Raw genomic sequence first — 27589 nt, 5'->3', positions numbered from 1 at the left:
TTTTGAGACAGGGTCTTTCTCTGTCACCCAGGCTGGAGTGCAGTGGCACGACCTTGGCTCACTGCAACCTCTGCCTCCTGGGCTTAGGTGATCCTCCCAAGTAGCTGGGACTACAGGTGCACGCCACCACACTCAGCAAATTCTTCTACTTTTAGTAGACACTGGGTTTTGCTATGTCGCCTAGGCTGGTCTCGAACTCTAGGCTCAGGTGATCCCATGACCCTCCCAAAGTACTGGGATCACAGGTGTGAGCCAAGGTGCCCAGTCTTCTCATTTCTTAAGGAATGAAACTTAAGCATGTTAGGATGGCATGACAGGCACTTCCTGATCTGACTCAACACCATTGGCTAAGCCTGAAATGCTTGATCCCTCGATCCCATCCAACTGACCTCTGGGTTATTCATTTAATGCTACTCAGGAGCTTTTTTATGCTGTGCATCCCTCACTAGCCTGGCACAATTGGTCACGCTGCTCTGTGTTCCTCTCTGCCTCACATAGGCTTTTACTATTGCATTTACCAAATAGAATTCTAGTTGTTCTTTGCAAATATATATGTGTGTTCTCTATTATATTATGTATGTCTTGATGGCAAGGCCTATTCTAACTCTGCATTCCCATCTTCTAGATGAATAGAATCCCATGATGAATAGGAGGTGCTCAATAACTTGTTTAATTGAACTGATTTAGTATGACTGAAGAGGTACAAAATCTAACAATTTTGTTTCTGATGTGTAAGAAGCTGTCTCTCTGCAGTGTTTTAAAGAAATCACTTTCTACTGGTAACATTATATTGCTAGAAGTTAACCAGAGGCACAGATAAATTATTTGCGAAGGCGTAATTGCTCTTGTTTCTCTTAGGATTAAAATGAACACCATGATAATGATAATAAAAATATCTGCAAACACAAGCAAACCTCCAAGCTGCGGCCCAGTAATCTTTTGATAAAAAGCAGTATGCTGGAGGGTCTTCAGTGTTTCATGTTGCTCTTCCAAGAGATTGCAGTGTGATTATTTTCTTCATAATCAGACTCAGTTCGGTTCCCACAGCATATATGCCTACATAATCTTTCTTTTCCTTTCCTTTCCTTTTTCCTTCCTTCCTTCTTTCTCTCTCTCTCTTTCTTTCTTTCCTCTTTTTTTCTCTTTTCTTCTTTTTTTTTTAATAGGGTCCCACTCTGTCACCCAGGCTGACATGCTCATGGCTTACTGCAACCTTGACCTCCTAGTCTCAAGCAGTCTTCCCACCTCAGCCTCCCTAGTAGCTGGGACTACAGATGCCTGCCACCATACCCAGATAATTTTTGTATTTTTTGTAGAAGCAGGGTTTCACCATGTTGCCCAGACTGATCCTGGACTCCTGAACTCAAGCAATCCACCTGCCTTGACCTCCCAAAGGCCTGAGATTACAGGTGTGAGCCAACATGCTTAGCCTTGCCTATATAATTTTCTAACAGTTTTAAATACTTTCTTTTCACAGTCATAGGGAAATGGAAATTAAACTACAATGGGATACTACACACTCACCAAATGGCTAAAGTTAAAATATTGGTTTATAGTTTTCATCTGTTCCATGTTAAATTATTGCTTGTATGTTAATAAACTGTGCTTAATTTGTCTCCCTTTTTCTTAAATACTACCTATATAGATGTCATGCCATTTCTCCTCCTCCTCTTCCTTCTACTCCTCCTCTTCTCTTCTTCTTTTCCACCTTCTCATCCTTTTCTTCCTCCTTCTTCTTCTCTTCCTTCTCTTCTTCTTTTCCTCTTCCTCTTCCTTCTCCTTCTGTCTTTGTTTGAGTCAGAGATTTCTGGATCATCTATTCGCAAGAATTTCTTGTAGGGGTCAGAATAACAATCTATGCTGAGAGATTTTTGTTTTTCTGATGCTTTATCTTTCTTTTCCACAGTCAGAAAATCAACTGGCCTTCTTCAATTTTATTTTCATGATTCTTTACGAGCCTTGTCTCTTTGCATTTATGTACTTAACTGGTTCCAGAGGGACCTTCTGTCACATCCAGTCCTGTTCATGGGCCCTCTGTTGGACAAAGGGTGTGGATTTTACCCTCAAGAGGAATTGCTCACATGTAGAAAGTATATGTTTTAGTGTTTGTGTCTTATGATTAATGTTTTAGTGTTTGTGTTTTATGACTCTTCTGACCCTCCCTTCCTTTGTGTATCCCAGGTGATAACCGTTTTTGACATCTGAATTTAGCAGTTTGGGTATAAAAAGCCACAAGAGCGTTGCAGGTGTGTTTAAGAACAGGATGTACCAAAAAGTTTTACAAGTGGAAGTTCTGAGAAATCAACAGTAACTATACACTCCCAAAAGAATGTGGCCTCATCCTCACTGAGACTGCTATAATTGAAGACAGCAGGTGCAAGGGGAGAGTTGAAGATAGAAGGGTTAGAATGTGTTTGGGTGAGGAGGCAACCAGAAGTGACAGATTCAAGAAAAGAGCACTTATAAGTTAGTGGAAGTTGGGAACAGGATCCGTTGATGAAAGTTTCTTCTTCACTGGAGGTGGTGAAGGAACTGTGGAAGTGTGGAACTAATCACAGGAGCTTTTGTGAGGAAGTTAAGATCTGAAATTCAGGTGAGGCCTGTTACCTGAAGTGAGCTCTTGAGCTGAGAAACTGGAAAAGTTACTCCTTCCCTCACTTCAAGAGATCCTTCTTTTAGCTGAAAAAATGTCAGCTCCTTCAAATATGATTGACAAAGTAATTGTGTAACTAGAACATCCAAAGAAAGATATTCTAGGAAATTAAAAGGACAAAAAAGGAACTAAAAATAGACACAGAACTTCCCTGAGGACTAAGAATACTTGCTAATAAAATATTGCTCCAAAGCAGAGAAAAGTTGTAACATAATATTTCAACATGCATAAAGAAGAAAATATGATGTAATTGCAGTAAGGGAGTAAAACAAACACAAAAGATCTCAGGGAAAACATGTCCAAAAAAAAAAAAAAAAAAAAAAACAAAACAAAAAAAGAAAGGTGATGGCCAGTCAACAGAAGGTAATGGTCAGTCAATACAACGATATGAAATGGTAATTGGTAAAATTCAGGAAAGAAATTGGAGAAATAGACAGAATCATTTCATAAGGAAAGACTAAATTACAAGGGGCATATAGGAAAACACACTACAGAAAGCAAGCAAGACAGAGTATGCACGTGGGAAAAGTGAAGGAAATGAAAGAGAAGCAAAAGTAATTTTTAAAGAGAGAAAGTGAAAGTTATAAAAGACAACAAATGATCTAAAACATTATTGATTGTAGTTTCTCCAGAGAAAAGCCAAAAGAATAGAAAACAAACATTAGAAAGTATTCTTGAAGTAAGATTTGAATTTTTATATTAGATGCTATATCCAAGATCTGACAAGTCTGTCCCAGAATTATGAATATCAAAGCTAGTAACATTGGTTAGTAGATATATCCTACTAATATATATCTTATGAACGCTAGACATGTCCTATTAATATTAGTAACAAACTTTGGGCATCTGGGCAAAAAACATTGTGTCTTTTTTAAAGGAAAGAAGCCAGGATGGCACAGCTATAGTCAATGTTAACGGAAATGGAAAATTTGAGACAAGGATTTAAAATCCAACCAAGCTGTTCTTCAAGTGTCAAGGCTACAGGCAAACATTTTTTTCTTTTCTTTTTTTGAGACAGTGTCTTGCACTGTCTCCCAGGCTGGTGTGCAATGGCACGATCTTGGTTCACTGCAACCTCCACCTCCCTGTTTCAAGCAATTCTCCTACCTCAGCCTCCAGAGTAGCTGGGATTACAGGCATCCGCCATCATGTACAGTTAATCTTTTTTTTTTTTTTTTTTTAAGTAGAGACAGAGTTTTACTATGTTGGCTAGGCTGATCTCGAACTCTTGACCTCGTGATCTGCCCACCTCGCCCTCACAACGTGCTGGGATTACAGGCAGGAGCCACCACACCCAGCCACACAGAAACATTTCTACAAATTCAAGGACTCAGGAAATGTAGTTCACATTAGATCTTACTGAATGATCTCCCAGAGTGTAAGATTCACCCAACAATAAGATAATCAGAGTAACCTCAGCAAAAGGACTGAGATGAACATTGAATATATGAGGGGTCTTCAAAAAATTTATGGAAAATGCATATTACAAAAAGCTATCCATGGATTTCAATATGATTTTGCACCGAAATAAACTTGCATTAACATCTCTGAACAGGATCTTAGTTTGAGGCACTAAAACATCAGTTTAAAAAGAACCCCTACCAGAGTAACATGGATTCTGTTACACTTGAAGCAAGAAAAAACATCAAATTTATGACCAGATTTGGTAAATAATGGTGACATGATTCTTGCTTTACAAAAAGTTTATGCCTGGCACGGTGGCTCACGCCTGTAATCCCAGCACTTTGGGAGGCTGAGGTGGGAGGATCACAAGGTCAGGAGTTCGAGACCATCCTGGCCAACATAGTGAAACCCCGTCTCTACTAAAAATACAAAAAAATTAGCCGGGCGAGGTGGCGGGCGCCTGTAGTCCCAGCTACTCGGGAGGCTGAGGCAGGAGAATGGCAGGAACCCGGAAGGTGGAGCTTTCAGTGAGCAGAGATTGTGCCACTGCACTCCAGCCTGGGCGACAAAGCAAGACTCCATCTCAAAAAATAAATAAATAAATAAAAAGTTTATGAGGACAATGACCCAAATAAATTTGCAGTTTATGAATAGATAACTTGATATAAGAAGGGATGAGATGAAATTGAGGATGAAGCCCATAGTGGCAGAACATCCACACCAATGTTCAAGGAGAAAGTTTGTGTTCTAATTAAAGAGGACAAATGATTAACTGCGGAAAGAACTGCCAACACCACGGACATCTCAACTGGCTTATCTTACACAATTGATTGAAAAATTAAACAGACTTTCCACCCAATGGATGCCAAAACCCTTGCACCCAGATCAGCCGCAGACAGGCCTTTCAATGGAAATTTTGAACAAGTAAGGTCAAGATCCTGAAGTGTTTCTTTGCAGAATTGTAACATGACATAAAATTTGACTCTACCAATATGATCCTGAAGACAAAGCAATATTAAAGCAATGGCTACCAAGAAGTAGATGTGGTCCAGTCACACAAAAACAGACTGGTCAAGCGTAAAGGTCATGGCAAACATTTTTTTGGGATGCTCAAGGCATTTCACTTGTGAATCTTCTGGAGAGCCAAAGAAAGATAACATCTGCTTATTATGACAGTGTTTTAAGATTGATAGCCAAAGCTTTAGCAGAAAGATGCCCGGGAAAGCTTCACCTGAGAGTCCTTCTCCACCACAACAATATTCCTGCTCATTCCTGTCATCAAACAAGGGCAATTTTGTGAGACTCTTGATGAGAAATTATTAGGTAAATACACCTTACTATCCTTTATTTGGCTCTGACTACTTTTTGTTTTGTAATCTTAAGAAGTCTTTAGGGCCGGGTACAGTGCCTCACGCCTGTAATCTCAGCACTTTGGGAGGCAGAGATGGGCGGATCACCAGGTCAGGAGTTCGAGACCAGCCTGGCCAACATGGTGAAACCCTGTTTCTACTAAAAATGCAAAAATTAACTAGGCGTGGTAGCAGGTGCCTGTAATCTCAGCTACTCGGGAGGCTGAGGCAGGAGAATCATTTGAACTTGGGAGGCGGAGATTGCAGTAAGCCAAGATCACGCTGCTGCACTCCAGCCTGGGTGACATGAGCGAAACTTCGTCTCAACAACAACAACAACAAGCAACAACAAAAACAAAAGAAATCTTTAAAGGGCACCCATTCTTCTTCAGTTAATAATGTAAAACAAACAAACAAACAAAAAAACACCAAACACTGCGTGGTTAAATTCCCAGGGCTGTCAGTTCTTTGGGGACAGATTAGATGGCTGGTATCATTGCTTGTGATTTGAGTGTCTTGGATTTGATGGGGCTTATGTTGAGAAATAGAAAATAAAGTTTATAGTTTGTATTTTTATTTCCATTTTTCATGAACTTTCTGAAGTCCCCTTATACCTATAAATAGAACTAGGACTAAAACAAGGTCTAATGTAAAGTTTGGAAAATACAATGTAAATATGAACATTGTATTATATAAACTTTCAGACTATAGAGTCTTTTTTAAATTGTAGTTTTATGATTTTAAGCTAGTGTCTGTCTTTATAATGAGAAATTTATATAGTACCCTTAACCCCTTTTGTTTCAGACAGTATCCATTGATTTCCACCAGCATCACATGAATTACCTTGTAACTTCTTCCTCCTCACCTTTCTCCCTAGCTTTCACTACTCAGTTTTAGTCATCAAAATTATTATTTGTTATTGGCTGAATTGTATTCTCACAAAATCCATATATTGAAGTCCAGTACCTCAGAATGTAACAGTATTTGGAGATAGGGCCTTTCAAGCGGTAGTTAAGTTAAAACGAGCTCTTTAGAGTGAGCCCTAAACCAACCTGACTGGAGTCCTTATAAGAGGAGGAAATCTGGACACAAGGAGGGACACCAGGAATGCGTGCACACACAAAGCAAAGGCCGTGTGAGGACACGGTGAGAAGACAGCCCTCTGCAAGCCAAGGAGATGCCGCAGGAAATACCAAACCTGCTGACACCTGACTTCTAGCTTCCAGAAGTGTGAGAAAGCCACCCAAACTGCGGTATTTTGTTACAGCAGTGCCAGAAGACTAATACATTTGGTCTTAGTGTTTACCTGTATGTTCTGTACTCTTTTTTTTTTTTTTTTTTTTTTTTTTGAGACGGAGTCTGGCTCTGTCGCCTGGGCTGGAGTGCAGTGGCCAGATCTCAGCTCACTGCAAGCTCCGCCTCCCGGGTACACGCCATTCTCCTGCCTCAGCCTCCCGAGTAGCTGGGACTAGAGGCGCCCGCCACCTCGTCCGGCTAGTTTTTTGTATTTTTTAGTAGAGACGGGGTTTCACCGTGTTAGCCAGGATGGTCTTGATCTCCTGACCTCGTGATCCGCCCGTCTTGGCCTCCCAAAGTGCTGGGATTACAGGCTTGAGCCACCGCGCCTGGCCTGTTCTGTACTCTTAATACTGTGCATACATAATAAAAATAATGTAGAGTAATGTAACAAAATACACCTGAATATCTGTCATACTGGCAAGTACAAATATGCTTCATTTACCATTTATAAAATTACACCAAAAGTAAAATACCATTCTGACTAAAAGTGTAAAAAGATGAATGAATGAAAGGTTAGGATTTCTATACCAAAGAAAGCACTATACTAGACAAAGAAGAGTTCACATTGGGAAGGGAAAGAGGAAAGACTATAATAAATCTACAATCAAATATAATAGTCATAGATACCTGTTTAATTGACAGTGACTCTTTCCACATATTCCAGTATTGACAGATGACCTCCCTGTTCTTCACCACATCCATCCTACTCCTGTGGTTTTCTGTCCCAGTTCTGCTGGTAGCAGTTGCTTTCAGTGCATCTGTAATGTGAGTTTGCAGGATTTTTTTCTGTCTCTTAGTTTCATAAAAGTTATGTTTTGTGAGTATTTTTCTTCAGTGTTGTCTCTTTTAAAAGTTGAATTATTTTGGGAGGAATAGAAATATTCAGCACCAAGCAGATGACACAAGCACCAAGCAGATGACACAAGCCTTCTTCTGTTAAGAAGCTTTTTTTATATTTAGTTTTGTTGTATTGGCAAGATTTCCAGGATAAAATTAAACAAAGTAGTTATAACAGGAACCTTTGCCTTGTTCCAGACTTCAATGAGAATACCTTTAAAATTTCACCACATGTGGTGTAGGTTCTCGATAAGGATTCTTTATTAGGCTCAAGTCTCCATCTATTTCTAGCTTGCTAAACTTTAAAAATCATAGATGAAGCTGGGTGCGGTGGCTCATGCCTGTAATCCCAGCACTTTGGGAGGCTGAGGCGGGCAGATCACTTGAGGTTAGGAGTTCTAGACCAGCCTGGCCAACATGGTGAAACCCTGTCTCTACTAAAAATACAATTAGCCGGGCGTGCTGGTGGGCGCCTGTAATCCCAGCTACTTAGTAGGCTGAGGCAAGAGAATCACTTTAACCCAGGAGGCAGAGGTTGCAGTGAGCCGAGGTCATGCCATTCTACTCCAACCTGGGTGACAGAGCGTGACTCTGTCTCAAAATAAATAAATAAATAAATAAATAAATAAGATTGTGATTATTAAATGACTACATATAAGACTCTCTCCAATAATCTCACAATGTTGTGAATTGCTGAAACTTCTATTCTTAAGTTATATTTTATTTATCAAAATGGACTGATCTTTATACACTGCTACATTTCTCTTTGTATTTAATTTGATTTTTGCATTGTAGTATTTGTATTTGATAGTTTTACTTCTGTCCTTTTTGGGTTTTTATTTCAATCAATAATAACCTTATAGGAAAAGTGTGTGACTTGGCAGACAAGGAAGACGGTGGTAGGAGACAGGGCTGATGTGCAGCTTCCACTTGGATGGACAGAACAGTGTGTGGACACTCACACCATGGACATTTGCTCCAGGAACCATTTCAGGAGTGTACTAGGGAAACCAAAGTAATTCACAGATCCTTTGAAAGAAGCTGCAGGCTGGGCTGCTGCAAATTCTTCAAGACAGGTGAAAACACTGAGTTGCCAAAGTGTGAGGTGGGGGAAAACCTGCCTCCAAACACATGTCCCCACTGGGGAACTCGTAAATCCAGATTACAGGAGAAGAATTTAACTTCACCTAGAGCTGAAACGGATTTAGAATGAAATATAAAAGTAGAAGCACAGTGGGAAGAGCCTTGTAGGCACTCCCTGTCTCCAGCTCGAACCCAGGGGAACCAGCCCTGGCTGCTGGGGAAGGCAGCCAGCAGAATTTGGGGGTGGTCACAGGGTGAAAGAAGCTTCCAACTGAAATTTGTAATACTTTTGACTGGGTGCAAACTCTCTTGAGCAGAATCTGGGGTGAACAGGAACTGATGCAGAAAGGAGAGCAGGAGTCATCACTGACAGGGTGGGCAAATGAGGAGGGGTGTGGCCTGAAAGCCCTGCTTGCTTTCTCAGTGGGGAAACTTACAGCCTGGGGCTAGGTCTGAGTCCCACGTGCAGGCTTCCTGGAGATACACTTGGCACTGTTCACGGGACACTGCAGGAGTGAAACCGGCCTCACCAACTGTGTGGGAAGTGGGTATGGCCTGTTGTTACTGGCTTTCCCCCACTTCCCTGGTGACAGAGGCAGCTATAATCCCCTCTGGAACATAACCCCATTGGCCCAAGAACCATTCCCTAACCTCCAAAGTGGCATGGCAAGCCCTTCCCGAGGAGAGTCTGAGCTCAGACCAGTCCACCCCTGCCCCAACTTTATGGTATTTCTCTATCCACCCTGGTAGCCAATCACAAGAGACATAAACTCTTGAGAGCTTTACGACCCACCCATCACCTGAGAAACCCAAATACTTATCCTGGTCAACTTAGGGCAAGCTTATATCCCCTTTCTACTATCAAGAGCTGGTGCTCTCTCAAAAGTGCCACCTCCTGGCTGGAGGCCAACCAACTCAGGACATTACAGCAACTCATGACAGAATAACCCTGCTCCAAATAAGGATTAAACAACAGATAATTCTTTATTTGCATTTAAGATTATTGATATGTGAGGACTTATTCCTGTCATTTTGCTAATTGTTGACTGGTTTTGCATATCATTTGTTCCTTTCTTTCTCTTATTGACTATCCTTGCAGTTTGATGATTTTCTAAAGAGGTAACATTTGAGTCCTTTCCCTCATTTGTGTGTTTGCTCTACCAGTGAGTTTCTTATAGGGCTGGTATAATGGTGATGAATTCTGTTTTTGCTTCCTCAGAAAGATTTCTCCTTCGTTTATGAAGAATACCTTTGCTGGATACAGTGTTTTTGGCTATTTCTTTCAGCACTTTGAATATATAACCCAACTTTCTCCTGGCCTTTAAGGTTTCTGCTGAGAGAGGAATCCAGGTCAAATTCATCTCCTTGTTCTGGTTTTTAGGCAGTAATTTTATTAGAAAAGGCTTAGGAGGTAGATTCTGGGATTAGTAGGTGACTGATGGATGAAAAGGCAAGGTGTAGAAAGTCCTAAGGCATGCACAGTTATCTCCTCATGCTACCTCATGGATTGCATGTGCAAATTCAGGTGTAGTTAGTATGAAGCACACAGTGGATTGCTTCTCGGCCTTTTGGCTAAGATCAAGTGAAACACATAGTGGAAATTCAGGAGGTGAGGTCAGCAAGCTCATTCTGCACAAACTCCAGTTGACCATATTGGTTTCAACCAATTTCAGCCAGTTTTTGAAATCTCACAAGTGGAGGGAGTTTCAGTGTTTCAGCAAGTTCTTTCTTATCTGCTCTCCTGCAAACTCAAGTATTTGCTAGCTATTTGCTTCTTACTCTTCGAGGTACAGATTCAATTTCAACTATTCAGCAAGTTGTTTTATATCTGCTATCCCATAAGCCCAAGAATTTAATCATTGAAACAAAAGTGTTGGGGGAACAGTTTCAAGGTCTGACCAGTTTATACAACTTAATCATGTCAAGATATAGAACATTACCATCACTCATCACTCATGAGGTCACTCATACCCCTTCTTAGTCAATCCTTGCCTCCCCAAGATAGCCATTGTTCTGACATTATCCTTTACAGAGTTATTTTATATGTTCTAGAATTTCATGTAAATGGAACTCTAAAGTATGTACTTGTTAGTATAAAATTCTTTCAGCATGTTTTTGATGTTCTCCCATGTTTTATCTGTAGTTTGCTCCTTTGTATTACTGAGTAGTGTCCTAGTTGTATGGTTTGACTATGTGTCCACCCAAATCTCAGCTTGAATTGTAGCACCCATGGTCCCCTATGTGTCATGGGAGGGACCTGGTGGGAGGTAATTAAATCATGGGGGGGCAGGTTTTTCTTGCACTTTTCTTGTGATGGTGAATCAGTTTCATGAGATTTGATGGTTTTTACAACCTAACACATGCTCTCTTGCCTGCCGCCATGTAAGACATGCCTTTGTTCCTCCTTTGCCTTCTACCATGATTGGGAGGCCTCTCTAGCCATGTGGAAATGTGAGTCCTTTAAACCTCTTTTTGTTTATAAATTACCACTCTTTTTTTTTTTTTTTTTTTTTTTTTTTTAGACAGAGTCTTGCTGTGTCACTTAGGCTGGAATGCAGTGGCATGATCTCAGCTCACTGCAACCTCCACCTCCTGGCTTCAAGCAATTCTTGTGCCTTAGCCTCCTGAGTAGTTGGGATTACAAGTGCCCACCACCACACCCAGCTAATTTTTGAATTTTTCATAGAGATGGGGTTTCACCACGTTGGCCAGGCTGGTCTCAAACTCTTGGCCTCTGGTGATCTGGCCACCTTGGCCTCCCAAAGTGCTGGGATTACAGGCATGAGCCACCGTGCCCACCCCTTCAGGTATTTTTTTTTTTTGTAGCTGTATGAATATGGACTAATACACTTATTATACAAATATACTACAATTTGTTTATCTATTCTCCTATTGATAGGCTATTTCCATTTTTTAGTTATTATAAAGCTACTGAACACTCTGTACAAATCATTTTGTGAACACATACTTCCATTTTTCTTGTATGATATACAGGAGAGGGCTCCTGGTTTGTGAAGTATCAATAGGTATATGCTTAGTTTTACAAGAAAGTGTCATAACTTTTCCCAAAGTGGTTGTATAATTTTATACTCTCACCAACAATGTGTGAAAGCTTCAGGTGCTTTATCAAGTTGCCAGCATATGGTGTTGGCAGTCATTTTAAATGTAGTCATTCTGATGAATATGTAGAGGTATCTCATTGTGGTTTGGGTTTGCATTTTCCCATAACTAATCATGTTAAGTTTTCTGTGTGTCTCTATGTTTTCCCCCATGATTGAGGTTATTAATACTTTAACATTAATTTGTCTAGGCCCTCAAAATTCTTATACAGGTTCCCAACTGGATTTGTTAGGCTTATTCATATGTATTCTTATTTGTGAGTATTATAAGATTTTTTAAAAACCGTTTTCTCCATTTATTGTTGTTACATATGGAAGGTTTGTTTGTAGCTGTTTATCCTATATCCAGCAACTTTATTAAACTTTCCTGCAAGTTGTAATAGTTTCTCAGTTCTAGTTAAGTTAAATAAATCAGTCTTTTTGCAAACAAATATATCTTCTTTAGCTTTTCTACTGCATTATCTAGAATAACGGTTCTCAAGAGTAGTTCTCAAAAGTGGATTTTACCTTTCAAGAGACATTTGGCAACATCTGGAGACTTTTTTTGGTTGTCACACTGGGGGAAGTACTATCTGGTAGGTAAAAGCCAGGGATACTAGTGAACATCTTACGATATACAGGACATCCTCCCACAACAAAGAGTCAACTGGCTCAAATTGTCAGTAGTGCTGAGGTTGAGAAACTCTGCTTGAGAACTTCCAGAAAACATTCAATGGAATTAGAATAAAGCAATCTTGTTTGACCCCTGATTTTAATGTGAATGTCTAATATTCATTAATAAGTATAAAATTAGATATAAATTAGTGTGGTAGTAATAAGTATAAAAATGAGATATTTATTCAAGAGTACTTTGTAAACTAGTAATTATTCAATGGTGACAGAAGCTCACCATGGCACTAATTCTCAGGAAAGGTAAGTTGCAGAAAGGTGTGAAGAGGGAGGTGAAAATGTTAATTACATGGCTGACTTTCACCTAGAGACACGCCCGTTGCCATTAGATTTACTAAGGCATAAGAATTATACGAGGTTAGTTAATATCAGCCAGGCTAATTTGGGCCTGCAGGTAGAGGAAACCCATGATGTTGATAGTGAATGTCTGCCGTAGGTTGCAAGCTTCTATAAGCTTTTTTAATTGTTGTGTATCTAAATAGTCCTATTCTTCCCATAATTGTTATGATTCACCCAACTTACCAGCGTGTAAAGATGTTTTCCATTTGCTTTTTGCTGCTAATATTAAGAAACCTCCTATTAATTCGTCAGATTTACATTATTTGTAAGTAATGTCTTTTATGGAGAACTTTCTCATTGTTGATGCTCTAAAATTATACTACAGTGAGTTTAATATTTTGTCAATTTCTCTTTCTTGCTGAAGCTTCAATTAGATGTTTTTGTTGGAATTCCATTTTATAACATTTTAAATACCATTTTTAAATTCTTTTGGCTGACAATTTCTGAGATTACTTCTAGGTCACTTGTTTGATTAGCTGTGTTTATTTGAATATTCAGTCCATTTGTTAACTTGATTTTTTCCAAGATATCTAATAGGTCTATTCTTAGAACCACTTGTTTCTATTTCAAACAAGATACTCCTTTCTGTCTAAATATATTCAATCTTTTAAGATTCTGCCTCTGTAATCCCAGCACTTTGGATGGCCAAGGAGGCGGATCACCTGAAGTCGGGATTTTGAGACCAGACTGGCTAACATGGTGAAACCCTGTCTCTATTAAAAATACAAAATTAGCTGGGCGTGGTGGTACACACCTCTAATCCCAGCTACGCAGGAGGCTGAGGCAGGAGAATTGCTTGAACCCGGGTGGCAGAGGTTGCAGTTAGTCAAGATCACGCCATTGTACTCCAGCATGGGCGACGGAGTAAGCCTTCGTCTCCCGCAGAAAAACATTCTGCCTCAATTCTAGTGATGTGTTTTCTTATTGGAAATGCTTCTGTTATGTATTGGCTTTCCTCAAGTTTAAGTAGAAGCACTATTTATTACTAACAAAATACAAAATTTGAGCATGTGCTATTCTGGACACTTCATATTCATTAATATACTCATCATTTTGTTAACTTTATAAAGTACCATTAACCCCATGTAATGGTTAATACTGAGTGTCAACTTGATTGGATTGAAGGATACAAAGTATTGATCCTGGGTGTGTCTGTGAGGGTGTTGCCAAAGGAAATTAACATTTGAGTCAGTGGGCTGGGAAAGACAGACCTACCCGTAATCTGGGTGGGAACAATCGAATCAGTTGCCAGCTCAGCTAGAGTATAAGCAGGGAGAAAAATGTGAAAAGAGACTGGCCTAGCCTCCCAGCCTACATCTTTCTCCCGTGCTGCATGTTTCCTGCTCTTGAACATCAGACTCCAAGTTCTTCAGTTTTGGAATTCGTACTGGCTCTTCCTGCTCCTCAGCCTGCAGACGGCCTATCGTGGGACTCTGTGATTGTGTGAGTTGGTACTTAATAAACTCCCCTTTATATATATGTCTATTCCATTAGTTCTGTACCTTTAGAGAACACTGACTAATACAGATTTTGGTACCAAGATTGGGGTAGTTCTAGAGGAACAGAATATTAAGGATGAAGTTCTTTCATTGGCTTTGGGGTTTCTGGAGTTGGCTGATTAGACCCCAGAATGCTAAGGACTCTACTTCTAATAGTATGGAGAACACTGATAGTCCTTGGCAGGAACTGTTTAGAGAGTTATACAAAATAAATGCGTTTGACACTCCTGATTCACTGCTCGTCTGAGGCATGGAGTTTAGTGACTCTATACATAATACCTTTGACCATATGTGGAGAACCAAGGAACATAATGAAGCTGGTTGGTTGCTCCTAAGTTCAGTGGACAAAGTGATGAAAGAAAATGAACTCAGGAATTCTATATCCCAGCTTCAGAAGCAGATACTGAGCCTCAACTCTGCTAAGATTGCCTGAGTGAGAGTCTTATCTCCTATAGAGAAAGAGCTAAAATTCTAGACAGAGAGACACAAGCTCTTATGTGAATGGCTGACCTGCAATGAAAGGTACGTGCATAGCCTCACCAGGTGCCTACTGTTAAAGTGAGGGTATTTATGGGAAAAGAATGGGATCCTACAATTTGGAATGGGAATGTGTGGGAGGACCCTGATGAAGCTGGGGATACTGAGCTTGTAAGCTCGAGTGAAACTTTTTTGCCAGAAGAAACAGCTTCCCCATTCCCAGTAGCGGCAACACCCCCTCCCCCACCCATGCTGCCATCAGCCTTTCCACTTTTGCCTGAGGAGATAAACCCTGCGATGCCTGAGGCAACAGTGGTGGCCTCCGCTGAGGCAGTTGCCAGGCAAGATAATGTTGATTCTCCTCAGGAGCCATTCCCAACACCCATGTTTGATTCTAGACCTATAACTAAAGTCCTGGCGGGCCCCTAGAGGTGAGGTTGAGAGTGTGACCCATGAGGAGGTGTACTACACTCAAAAAGAACTGCTTGAATTTTCCAATTTATATAAACAAATCTGCAGAACAGGCATGGGAATGGATACTAAAGTTATGGCATAATGCTGGAAGGAACATAGAGTTGGATCAGGCTAAATTTATTTATTTGGGCCCACTAAGTAGGGACTTTGTGCTTAATGTTGCAGCTCATGGAGTTAAAAGAGGTTCTAATAGCTTATTTGCTTGGTTAGCTGAAGTGTGGATTAAAAGATGGCCCACTGTGAGTGAGCTGGAAGTGCCTGATCCCCTTTGGGTTAATGTACAGGAAGGGATCGAAAGGCTTAGGGAGATTAGGATGGTAGAGTGGATTAGTCACTTTAGACCTACTCATCGCAACTGGGAGGGTCCAGCAGATATACCCTTGACCAATGCCTTGCAAAATAGATTTACGAGGGCAGCACCTGCATCTTTGAAAAGCCCTGTAATTGCTCTTTTCTTTATGTCAGATCTAACAGTGGGAACCACAGTCCCTCAACTACAAAATTTAAATACAATGAGAATAATTGGATCCTGAGGTAGCAGGGGGCAGGTGGTGGCACTAAACCGTCAAAGGCAAGGTGGGCGTAGCTACTGTAATGCACAACACAGGCAAAGCGGCAATCAGAATAGTCTGATTGTACAGAGCTCAAGCATTGGCTAATTAATCATGCTGTTCCTAAAAGTGAAACTTATAGGAAGATTACTGCATTCCTATTTAATTTATGCAAGCAAAAATCTTCTAGGTTGAATGGACAAAAGACTAATTTGAATTATGAAAACAGAATCACAACCCCTCAATCAATTTCCAGACATGAGCCAGTTTATGGACCTGGAATCCCTTAAATGAAAGGGAGGCCGGATGCCCTTGAGGAAGGACTCCACTACATTACTGACAATTTATGGAGTGAATCTTTCTCCTTTCCCTCCCAAGGAGACTTACAGCCTTTTACGAGGGTAACTGTGCATTGGGAAAAGGGAAATGATCAGACATTTTGGAGACTACTGGACACTGGCTCTGAGCTGACGTTGATTCCGGTGGACCCAAAACGTCATTGTGGTCCTCCAGTAAAAGTAAGTCAGGTAATTAAATGGAGTTTTAGCTCAGGTCTGACTTACAGTGGGTCCAGTGGGTCCCCAGACTCATCCTGTGGTCATTTCCCCAGTGCCAGAGTGCATAATTGGCATAGACATAGTTAGTAGCTGGCAGAACTCCCACATTGGCTCCTTGAATGGTAGGATGAGAGCTATTGTGGTGGGAAAGGCCAAATGGAAGCCATTAGAACTCCCTCTACCTAGAAAAACAGTAAATCAAAAATAATATCACATTCCTAGAGGGATTGCAGAGATTAGTGCCACCATGAAGGACTTGAAAGACTTAGGGGTGGTGATTCCCATCACATCTCCATTCAACTCTCCCATTTGGCCTGTGCAGAAGACAGACAGACCTTGGAGAATGACAGTGGATTATCGTAAGCTTAATCATGGGGTGACTCCAATTGTAGCTGCTATACCAGATGTTGACTCCAATTTCTTCAGTTTTGGAATTTGGACTGGTTCTCCTTGTTCCTTAGCCTGCAGGCAGCCTATTGTGGGACCTTGTGATTGTGTGGGTTAATACTTAATAAACTCCCCTTTATATATACCTATTCCATTAGTTCTGTCCTCTAGAGAACCCTGACTAATACACCCCACTTTACAGATGACCAAACTGAGGCAATAAAGAGGTATAAACTCAAGGCCAAGGAGTTAGTAAGTTTTGGACCAGTGCACAATCCTATAGAGCCCCTATTTCTTCCTGGAGGGTACTAGTCACACGAGGCCCTGAGAAGCCTGACTCAAGCTTGCATGCTCATTCTTTGCTCCTGAAAGTAATTACCCTAGTAGCTACTAATTGGCTTCCAGTGGAATGGATAGGGGCATCCGCACCCTTGGCTGCAATGCATTAACTGTTACCCTCTGTGTACCCTCCTGTTGCCTACACCTACCCTTGGCTATGAAATGGCACTGCACCATCCTTTGGGTGAAAGTCACCCTTTCTAGACCAAGAATTGTTTTCAATCTTAACTCTACATTTAATATGAAGGAACCCCTATTATATTGTATACTTAAAGTACATATACAAATAAGAGGAGAACATTGAGACTTAAGGTTTCACCACTTAATTTCTAGTATATCCACTTGTACTGCTTGCATTTACCAAATCCTGACTCTAGGTGCTAAGGTAGGGTGGGGGCATCATAGAGGGAAGTTTTGTTTTTTTTAGCCTAACACACCCACTGTCTCAGGAAGCTTTTTATACCAATTCCACTTTGCTACTGGAGCACTAGAAGGATTAGTTCTACCAATATTTTTACACATAGTTATAATGCAAAGCAGATTTATTGGCATGCACAGCAAAGAGGATTAGGAAACTAGATAAAAAGGAAAGCAGTCTTCAGGCAACTGGAACTGATCAAGACTCTTAAGTAGCTGATTCTGAGATCACTACGATGGGAAGACTTGCTGTGCTTCTGCCTTCAGAAGTTAAGTCTCTTCAACTGATGTCTCAGCAGACTCAGCAGACTTAGCAGACTTAGCAGACAGGACTTTCTGCTGGAGGGACTCTTCTAATAGCTTCTGATGGTATTCCAGAAAAGCTATGCTTCCTGTCTGTTTATGTATGAACTCCTTTACGAAGTCTACGAGCTATAGAAATAAAACAGGGAAGCACCCACATTGAGGACCATGTCTGCAACAAGAATCTACCTATTTTGTAGCCCAGAGACCAGCAGTCCTGGGAGCATGTCAGGAATTCAAAATCTCAGGCTCCACTCCAGATCTACTAAACCAGCCTCTGCATTTTCAGAAAGACTAGTTGATTCAGATGCCTATTGAAGATCCAACAGCACTGATCTAAGATATTAAAGACCTTTAGGTGAATACAAGCACCTACTTTCAATGGGTTTGAGTATTAGGTTGTCTTACCAAAAGTACAAGTTACTTTAAGTAATAGGCTACTACTGCAATGGTTTTCAATCCTGATTATTTGAATCACATAGAGATTTCGAGTAGCTGCCCAGACCTCATTCCTAAAGCTTAAAATTTAAGTGATCTGGCATAAGGTTCCAGCATTTGTACCATTTCAGAGCTCCTCATTGAGTCCAATATGTATCTAGAGTTGAGAACTATTGTAACTAGGCCCATTTTATTCACTTTGACTTCCTGAGAAGCTAGGGAGTTAGAAAGAAGTTATCACTTTGAGGTAGAGTGCTTACCAATAACGAGGAAGACTTCATAGAAGTCTGTATTATAATAGGTCACCATTAACATCTACTTTTGCAGTAACAGTCTAGAACAGTGATTCTCAGACTGTGGCCATCAGCCAGCAGTATCACCACCTAGATTTGTTAGAAATACATTCTTGAGACCTACACAAAACCAACCCAATAAACAACTTTTGGGAGTGAACCCTAGAAGTGTGTTGTAGTAAGCACTCCAAGTGATTCTTGTGCTCAGTAAAACTTAAGCATTTCTGGTTTAGGATATTTACAAAGCAATAGCAACAGAACCATGGTTTGATTTAATTTTACAGAGTGCATTACTCCTGGGAAGATGTTTTTACCATACACTAAGTTTCACTTTTCTTCACCAGGACAACTATCTCCCCACTCCCAAACTACTCCGAGAAAGAAGTTCCCAGACTTCCTTCAAGGGAAACAAACACACGTTGGGTGATCTATGCCTTGATCCCCTTTCCCAGAAGCAAATCATAATCCAGAAGTGAAAGATGACACTGTTTATCAGAACCAGTTAACTACTTACGCCAGTTTCATTATCCTTAGTAGCTGTGATTTTCAGGTCTTGTAGGACATTGGTTAATGTGTTCTCCAACTGCACAGCAGACTTCAGGGCTTGTAAGCCACTTCCCCAGTTATCTATGTCGGGCCTCTGTTGAAGAGGAACAGGAGAGTCGCTTTTCTACTCCAGGCACAGTTTTGTCGCATTCTGCTTCCTGTGTAGGACCATGACTAGGTTTGCATAGTGTAATGGTCTCCAAACTTCGAGGTGCAATGGAATCAGCAGAGAATCTTAAATGTTAATACTTGGTTTTCAATCGCAGACACTCTGAATTAATTGGTATGGGATGCAACATGGGCATCATGAGTTTTAAAAGATTCCCAGGTGATGTTAATGTGCTACAGAGCAAGGGCACTACTAGCACAGGTACACATACAATTTCATTAGCTTTGGAATTCTATGGTGGTGGTCCGGCTGTTATTAGCACACATTTACACCTCTTTATAAAGCAGGAGTTAAAAAAACAACCAAAACAACCACCTTAGGGAACTTAGGGATGCTCCTGGATGTAACAGTCCCAACTAAGGCTCAGGTTGTTTCTTTGGAGTGTGTGCCCTTTTTTGTAAAGCAAAAAAAGTTTGTTTTACTCCTTTAAAGAGACAGCCATATTAAATACCTGAACATGTACCTGAATGAGATTAACAATCTGAAATAGGATGCTAACACCTCTGGGAAGAAGGCATTAGAGTAGTGCTTCTCAAACTACACATACCATTAGGAACATCTGGAGAGCTTGTTAAGCTATAGCTCTTAGGGCCTATGTCTGGGGTGAGACCCAGGAGTTTGCATTTCTGGTGAGTCCCCAGGTGATGCTGACAACCCAGAGATCACATTTTGTGATGCTCATTAAGACAAGCCAAACAAGCATTTAGGGGCTAAAATTTACCCCAAATGATGTTGACATATACTTGCTCTCAGAGTCAGTTAGTTGCTAAGAAGCCCATGTAGGAACATGAGTAACCTAACATTTCAGGTAGCAACTAATCAGTTTAATTCTCTAGACCTGGCCAAGGCCCCACAGAAGTCAAAACAAACTTTGACATTCACCTTAATAACTGGAAGGCAGATAACACCCTCACGTTTTCTTAGATATCTTAGGAACTGCTTTGCATGCTCCCTTTTCAGCTCAGCCTGCTCCGCGAAGAACTTGGCAAAAGGAGGCATTCCCACATCTTCACTGTAATAACAGGCCTGGTCAAATGTAAGAAAAGGGGGAGGCTGAGGATGAGGTAAAATAATTTTAGGACCTGAATCTCACACAAACTCACTTTGTTGTCTCAGTGGTTGTCCAGGAAGAGGCCTTCTTTGGTCAGTCTTGGGTCCTGTTTGTTCTTTGACTTCTAGAAGGCTCTGGCTGTTCCCCAGAACCTAGTCTACCTCAAAGATCAGCCACCCAGATCCTAATATGCTGGTGCCTAATGTCTTGCTCTTATGGCTTCTTTAAGTGTAATATTTTTGAACTTAGATGCTAGCCCTTACATCCTTTAATTGTGTAGATATGACAGAAATGTAGCATACATTTACATTTTAAAAGTCTATTTAATCAATCCTAACACAGCTATGTACATTTTGAAATAGCATATAGGTATGAAATTGTTTGTTCAGTCTGTCACCAGTGTTTGATGCCTATGTAGTTTTGGGAACACACTGGGAAGAACTGTAACTTTCCCTCTCAAAGCCCGTAAATTGTAATCATAGGGCCACAGAGCAGCAATACCCCAACCACTGAGTTGCTGTTTCATCTGGTATCCAACTACCAATATGGCCATAAGCACTATTATTAAGAAGATAGAAGATATATTATCACTCAGAGCAGAGCTAAAACCTCCCTCTCAGTTGTTCAAGAACCCATACTAACCATGGATAAGTACGCATCACTGATATGCAGCTCATAAGATGCTACTCGGTTAATAGCAAGTCTACACTCTTCAGAGAAGGGACCGCGGGTTTCGTATTCCATCTCAGCTTTAGGGAAATCCAGCCATAAAAAGTACCACCCACTAAGGTAAGGGACTTCTTAAATACTAACAGGAATATAGCCAGCCCACTTCTTATAAGATGAAATTCCATTCAGCTGAGATTAACAGCTACTAACCTACCAATGAGGACATTGTTTCTAGAGGAAAGAACCAATCAAACCAGAGAAAACAGTGAAGGAAAAGGGGGTTAGTGCTCTTACTATCCCAGTCAGTGTTCAGTGTTTTCGCTCTTCTTGTCTCTGATTGTGGTTTGGGAAGGCTGATATATTTCCTGAGTAGTGAGGCATTAACAGAAAGGATGCATTACCTTTAATTTTTTTTCTTTCTTCAAAAACTATTATGGCACCATGTTCTGGATCCCATGGCGAATCTAAGAAGACTGGCTAAAATGCATTTTGTCTATGAGGTAGCATACATCTCCCTCCTTTCTCCATAAGACCCAACACACATAATTGATCTTAAGGTGGGATATGATGGGAGTTCTGAGATGTCAATGCCATTATAACCTGAGGGGAATAGGGCAGATTTTATTAATAAATTGGCATTTTAAATTGGCCTTGGAAAGTGAATAAGAATGTACAGAAGTGGAAATGGAAGATGGGCATTCCACCTGGAAAACAAGCCTACATAGGCTGTAAATATGAGAGGTGTTAGTGGTTTCTCCAAACTATAGAAGTCTGTTCCACCTGGGAACATTTTGGCCCCTCCTTTTACTATATTCCCAAAGTCCCCACCTGCCCCAACATACATCTTAATTTGCATCCTTTGAGGGCAAAGACTGTTTCACTTGTTCTGGTATATGTACAACCCATAATGGAGTATTTTGTAAATAACACATGCTGAAACAATGTTGATTAAATAAAAATATATTTCATATGTAAGTAAAGTGCAAGATGTTTCATGTATCTGGTGGATTCCTAGTTTGAGCCTAAGCTGAGTCTGCTTGAACCTAAGTAGAAGTGGCAGGTCACCAAAGTGAGGAGTGAGGCAGCCTCCTGAGAACTTTTGTTTTCTGACCCAGCACTGCTCTTGTCCCTAATTGAATTTAATACCTTAGTCCCAAAAAGAGAGAGGTGCTTTGAGTCAGTGCTTCTCAAAGAGTAACTTGCATATGAATCAGCTGGGGCTGTTGTTAAAATGCAGATTCTGATTGTGCAGGCTTGAGATTCTGCATTTCTAACAATGCTGCCAAATGCTGTTGGTCCATGGACTACACTTTGAGTAGTAAGGGTTTAAGTACGTTCCTAAAAAGCTGTTTCAGTAAAAACTCAGTAAGACAGAAATGGCACTAACGGTGGACCCTCTCATAGGAGAGGAAAAGAGAACAGTCTATGCTTCTTCTCCACAGATCCCTGTACTTGGTATGTGAGAGCTCACAGGACTTTCGTGGCAGCATCTCTGGGGAGGTGGCAGCTCCAGGACACTCTGCAGTATCCAGCCTATGAGGTTACAGCAGATGAAGAGGAAAGAAAGTGGTGACTCATCAGATAATTAACTTTTGTTTTTCATAGTATATGTGAAACATTACCTGAACTTCCTCCAAAATTTGGGGAAATTTTAAGGAGATTAGGATCCTATGTGAGCAGATTAACAAGTGTCAATGAAATCTGAGTTATTACTGTTACTATTAAATCTACAAGACAGTAAATCTGAAAGATACAGATTTTTCTTACTGGGAGATGTTATGAGAGTTTGGCTATTTCTGGGTGATCTATTATATTCTTCCATGTAAACATTCCAGGATTCTATCTGCCACCTGGGCCAAAACACAGTGCTGCACACATATGAATAAACTACCCCAGTTTGATATGGTTTGGATATTTGTTCCCTTCAAATCTCATATTGAAATTTGATCTCCAGGCCGGGAACGGTGGCTCACGCCTGTAATCCCAGCACTTTGGGAGGCCGAGGCGGGCAGATCACGAGGTCAAGAGATCGAGACCATCCTGGCCAACATGGTGAAACCCCGTCTCTATTAAAAATATAAAAATTAGCTGGGCTTGGTGGCAGGCACCTGTAGTCCCAGCTACTCAGGAGGTTGAGGCAGGAGAATCGCTTGAACCAGGGAGGCGGAGGTTGCAGTGAGCAGAGATCACACCATTGCACTCCAGCCTGGGCAAAAGAGAGAGACGCTGGGAGCTGTTTGGGTCAGGGGGTGGATCCCTCATGAATGGCTTGTTACCCTACCCATGGTAATGACTCCGTGGAAGATCTGATTGTTAAAAATACTCTGGGACCTCCTTCTCCTCTTAATCTTGCTCCCCCTCTTGCCATGTGACGTGCTGGCTCCTCTTGCCTTCCACGATGAGTAAAAGCTTCTTGAGAGGCCCTCACCAGAAGCAGAGGCTGGTACCATGCTTCTTGTACAGCCTGCAGAACTATCAGCCAAAGAAACCTCTTTTCTTTATAAATTACACAGTCTCAGGTATTGCTGTGTGGCAGTACAAAGGAACAAACACACTGTTCTTGTGGTTAGACTTTATTAAGAAATATTGCTATCTAAACACTTAAAACCAACTTTAGCAATTTGTAGAAGAAAAGAATGAGGCTGGGCGCAGTGGCTCACACCTTTAATCCCTGCACTTTGCGAGGCTAAGGTGGGTGGATCACCTGAGGTCAGGAGTTTGAGATCAACCTGACCAACATGATGAAACCCCATCTCTACTAAAAATACAAAAAATTAGCCAGGTGTGGTGGTGGGCATCTGTAATCCCAGTTACTCAGGAGCCCTGAGGCAGGAAAATCACTTGAACCCGGAAGGCAGAGGTTGCAGTGAGCTGAGATCAAGCTGCTGCACTCCAACTTGGGCAACAACAGCAAAACTATCTCAGGAAAAAAAAAAGAATGGAAAAAAACACATCATCAACATCAGTAACAGTGTGCTATTATGGTAGATTTACAGGTGACTTTTTTCTTTTTATATTTTCCATATTTTTTTAACTTTTATAATTATATATATTTTTTTCATTTTGAAAGGGGAACCTAACAAATGTCTTTTCTAGAGAATTAGCACCATGCCTTTCCCTAACAGAAGCTCCACATAGGCCAGGTGCGGCAGCTCACGCCTGTATTCCCAGCTCTTTGGGAAGCCTACGTGGTCAGATCACTTGAGGCCAGGACTTCCAGACCAGCCTGGCCAACATGGCGAAACACCATCTCTACTAAAAATACAAAAAACTGGCTGGGACTGGTGGGGCACACCTGTAGTCCTAGCTACTTGGGAGGCTGAGGCAGGAGAATTGCTTGAGCCTGGGAGGTGGAAGTTGCAGTGAGCTGAGATGGTGCCACTGCACTCTGGCCTGGGTGACAAGAGTGATACTCTGTCTCAAAAAAAAAAAAAAAAAAAAAAAAGAATATCAGAAAATATAAACTTTCATGTGTGTTCAGGTAATATATATGTATTTTTAAAGCTAAGACCAACAAAGAGAGTTTTGAAGAGAGAAGTATATGGTAGGGCTAGAAGAGGGAAAAGTTTTTGACCAAGAACAAGGTAGGGAGGGAGACAGATACTAATATGACAAAAAGTGCAACATTTACCAAGAAGGGAGAGAAAGCAGAGCAACTGAAGTTGTATAACAGAGAGAATCATATGTAAACAAAGCTCCCTCAAATATTAACAGAGAAACATAAGTACAGTAGTAGGGAAGTCCAAGTAGGGTAGTACCAAACAAAAGAGTGCCTAGATGATGTAGATCAGGATACATGTCCAGGTCTAAGTGAGCTTTATTCTTTCGTTAAAATAATGACTTCCAGAAGTGATTTGGGAAGCACTATTGGTAATGTTTAAAGAATACTGGAGGGAAATGCCAAAATACAGCTAAAGACTTTTGTGGTATCTTCGTGGCAAGATGAAGACATTTGCACTGGATGATAACATAGGCCAATTGGCATCTGAAAATCAAAGAGGGCTATTTATTGGATCGGGAATAATTAAGCAAAAGTTTTTGGTGATACGATATAAGGCATTGCATTCAGCCATGTGCTCTTTTCCTTTCTTCTAAGCCAAAAATTTAGCTGCATTGAGTTTTAACATTTAACTAGATGTAAACATTTCACAAATCTGAAAGGACTAATTAGCATGCTGAGTGATAGAAACAATGTCAACAGAACTTGACAGGTTAACCCAAATAGGCTAAAGTTAATATCATTAAACACAAGTAAAAATAAACATAAAATCCTATATTTGAGCCAGGCGTGGTGGCTCACACCTGTAATCTCAGCACTTTAGGAGGCTGAGGTGGGCTGATTACGAGGTCAGGAGGTCAAGACCATGCTGGCTAACGCGGTAAAACCCCGTCTCTACTAAAAATACAAAAAAAAAAAAAAAAAATTAGCCAGGCATGGTGGTGGGCGCCTGTAGTCCCAGCTACTTGGGAAGCTGAGGCAAGGAGAATGGTGTGAACCCAGGAGGCAGAGCTTACAGTGAGCCGAGATTGCGCCACTGCACTCCAGCCTGGGTGACAGGGCGAGACTCCGTCCCCTGCCCCCCCCAAAAAATCCTATATGTCAGATCGGTAAATCAATATCTTATCAATAGAAAGAAGAAATCTTATTAAACAGTAGTTCATATGAAAATGACCTAGATTTTTACTTGATTGACTGATCGGTATGACCAGAGGGTTGACAGAAAAGCAAATGCAATTCATTTTTTTCCTTCTCAGGTAGATAGGCTTGTTTTATTGAATGATTGATTTATATAATGGATGAAGTCACTATGTACCGACAAGAGAGGGGATTATTTATTTGTTATTTATTTCTTGGTTTAGCCTTGATGATCTCCTCCTTCTTGGTCTGGAGATGCTCCTTGTGGTACTTACCTGCTCCTTTGAACTTAGACCTGAGAGCCTCAGCCTAGTCAGCTAGAAGCCCTTATAGGCCTTCAGCATGTAGACATGTTCGATGAGAATCCTCTCGTTTTTGAACACATTTCCCTTTGTGTTCAAGTATGGGCTCTGAAACACGTGGGGTTAAACTAGATCCACAGCATTTTCTGAGCAGCAGGTGCAGAAATCTCATCCTTCACATTCAAGTTAACTTCTTGGACAGTCAAGCATTGGCAGTCCCCTTTTGCTTACCTACACTCATATGGCTGCCCTTTCAGGGGGCCAAGGTGTTTTCTGGCATCAATCCTAGAATGAATAGTCACAGGCTTGCTGGTGTTCAGGCCATCTTTGGTCAGCTTCTGGATCTGCTGATAGACATTGGTTTCAGTGATTACATTGGTCATGCCCAGGTCTAACCAGTCCTCCTTTTAGCAGCAGAGGACTCTGGAGGTGAGCCTCTTCTGAAGCTTCATGGCTGTTGTTCATTTTTCAAGAAGCAGTTTAGTGACCATATTCCAAGAGATGCTCATCCTGTTGTAACCATGCAGTGACTCACATTCTAAGGGTCCAGCCATCTAACACACACTTATACCTAGGGCCTCCCAGAAGTAGGCGACCAGTGCTACATGGTAATAAGAGATAAATAAGTACTTTAAAAGGTTTTGTCCACTATTTTGTCACATTTGTATTTTATTTCAGGTGTCACATTTTTGTTATGTTTATATTTTAATTTTGGCACTACATTTTTGAGACATTGATAACTGTAGGATAAGTGGGTGAAGGAGAGGTTTATTTATTTCAATGCTTGTGTTATAGAGTTGTAAGATTTAGAAATGCTTAAGTGTTGAAAAAATTGATGCAGAAAATCCTTTTCAACAACCTTGCTAGGCAGCTGTTATTACTCCTTTTGTGAGGTTGAAAAACAAAATCTAAGAGAGGTCAAGTTACTCACCTAGAGTTGCAGGGCTGGTTAGTGGCAGAGTCAATATTTGAATTCATCCAGCTTTGACTCTAAAAATCCACGTTCTTTCTAATATATCATTCATCTCATTGTATTCAAATAAATGCTTTCTTTTCTGATTTGTTAATGTTAAAATATGAAAAGAACTATTAGGATACAAAAATTTTAAATGCATTTAGTGATTCTTACGAACTCATCTGTATTAAAAAATGAAAATATAGTAAACAAAATATTCAATTTGATAAATAGCAAATATTCCTATGTACAATATTGAAATTTATTTCTTAGTCCTCTAAATATGACTATGTTTCTTCTACATTATTCTCTACAGCCTGGAACTTTATTACATATAGTCCTAATAAAAGCATGTGAAATTAGAGCTTTCAAAATGAATATAGTTTTGTGACTGAATGAAAGATTACTGTATATAAGCTTAATGCATGCTAAGAAAACTGTACATAATTCACTTTCAATAGGTTCAAGGAAATAGCAATAAACAAACATATTAATTTCATATGATGATGGATATATATACATACAAGTATATTTCATAGAAAATAAAATGAACAGGAAATTGAAAATCGTTAGTATTTTAGACTGTGTGGTGTCTCTGGAGATATAATCACAAGTACCAAAAACTTGTATCTAAAGTCACTGTAATAGCCACTTCAATTGACAAATATTGGTTTGTGATCCATTTAAATGCACATTTTAATGAAAAATTATGAATAATAATTTGAATATTTCCCTCACCTACCAAAATACAACATGGCCATCTCCCTAGAGAAG

The 27589-nt window shown here is 40.5% G+C and overlaps 1 protein-coding gene across 1 annotated transcript; it reads right to left on the bottom strand.

Annotated features, from left to right (window-relative positions):
* Window positions 1–17723: 17723 nt before the first annotated feature.
* Window positions 17724–26243, bottom strand: LOC108516669 (ferritin, heavy subunit-like). The gene is made up of 5 exons (XM_017854257.1): window positions 26096–26243; window positions 20896–21002; window positions 20085–20255; window positions 19002–19127; window positions 17724–17885 (listed from the first exon to the last, which is right to left on the bottom strand). Exons 1-5 carry the CDS (start codon window positions 26241–26243, stop codon window positions 17724–17726), a joined length of 714 nt encoding a protein of 237 aa, XP_017709746.1.
* Between the last annotated feature and the right edge of the window lie 1346 nt (window positions 26244–27589).

This window comes from Rhinopithecus bieti, unplaced genomic scaffold (genome assembly GCF_001698545.2).
Source record: "Rhinopithecus bieti isolate Rb0 unplaced genomic scaffold, ASM169854v2 scaffold_38527, whole genome shotgun sequence".
NCBI classification, from domain to species: Eukaryota; Metazoa; Chordata; class Mammalia; order Primates; family Cercopithecidae; genus Rhinopithecus; species Rhinopithecus bieti.
The sequence above is the reverse complement of the archived record's forward strand: the minus strand, read 5'-3'. Positions and strand labels throughout refer to the sequence as shown.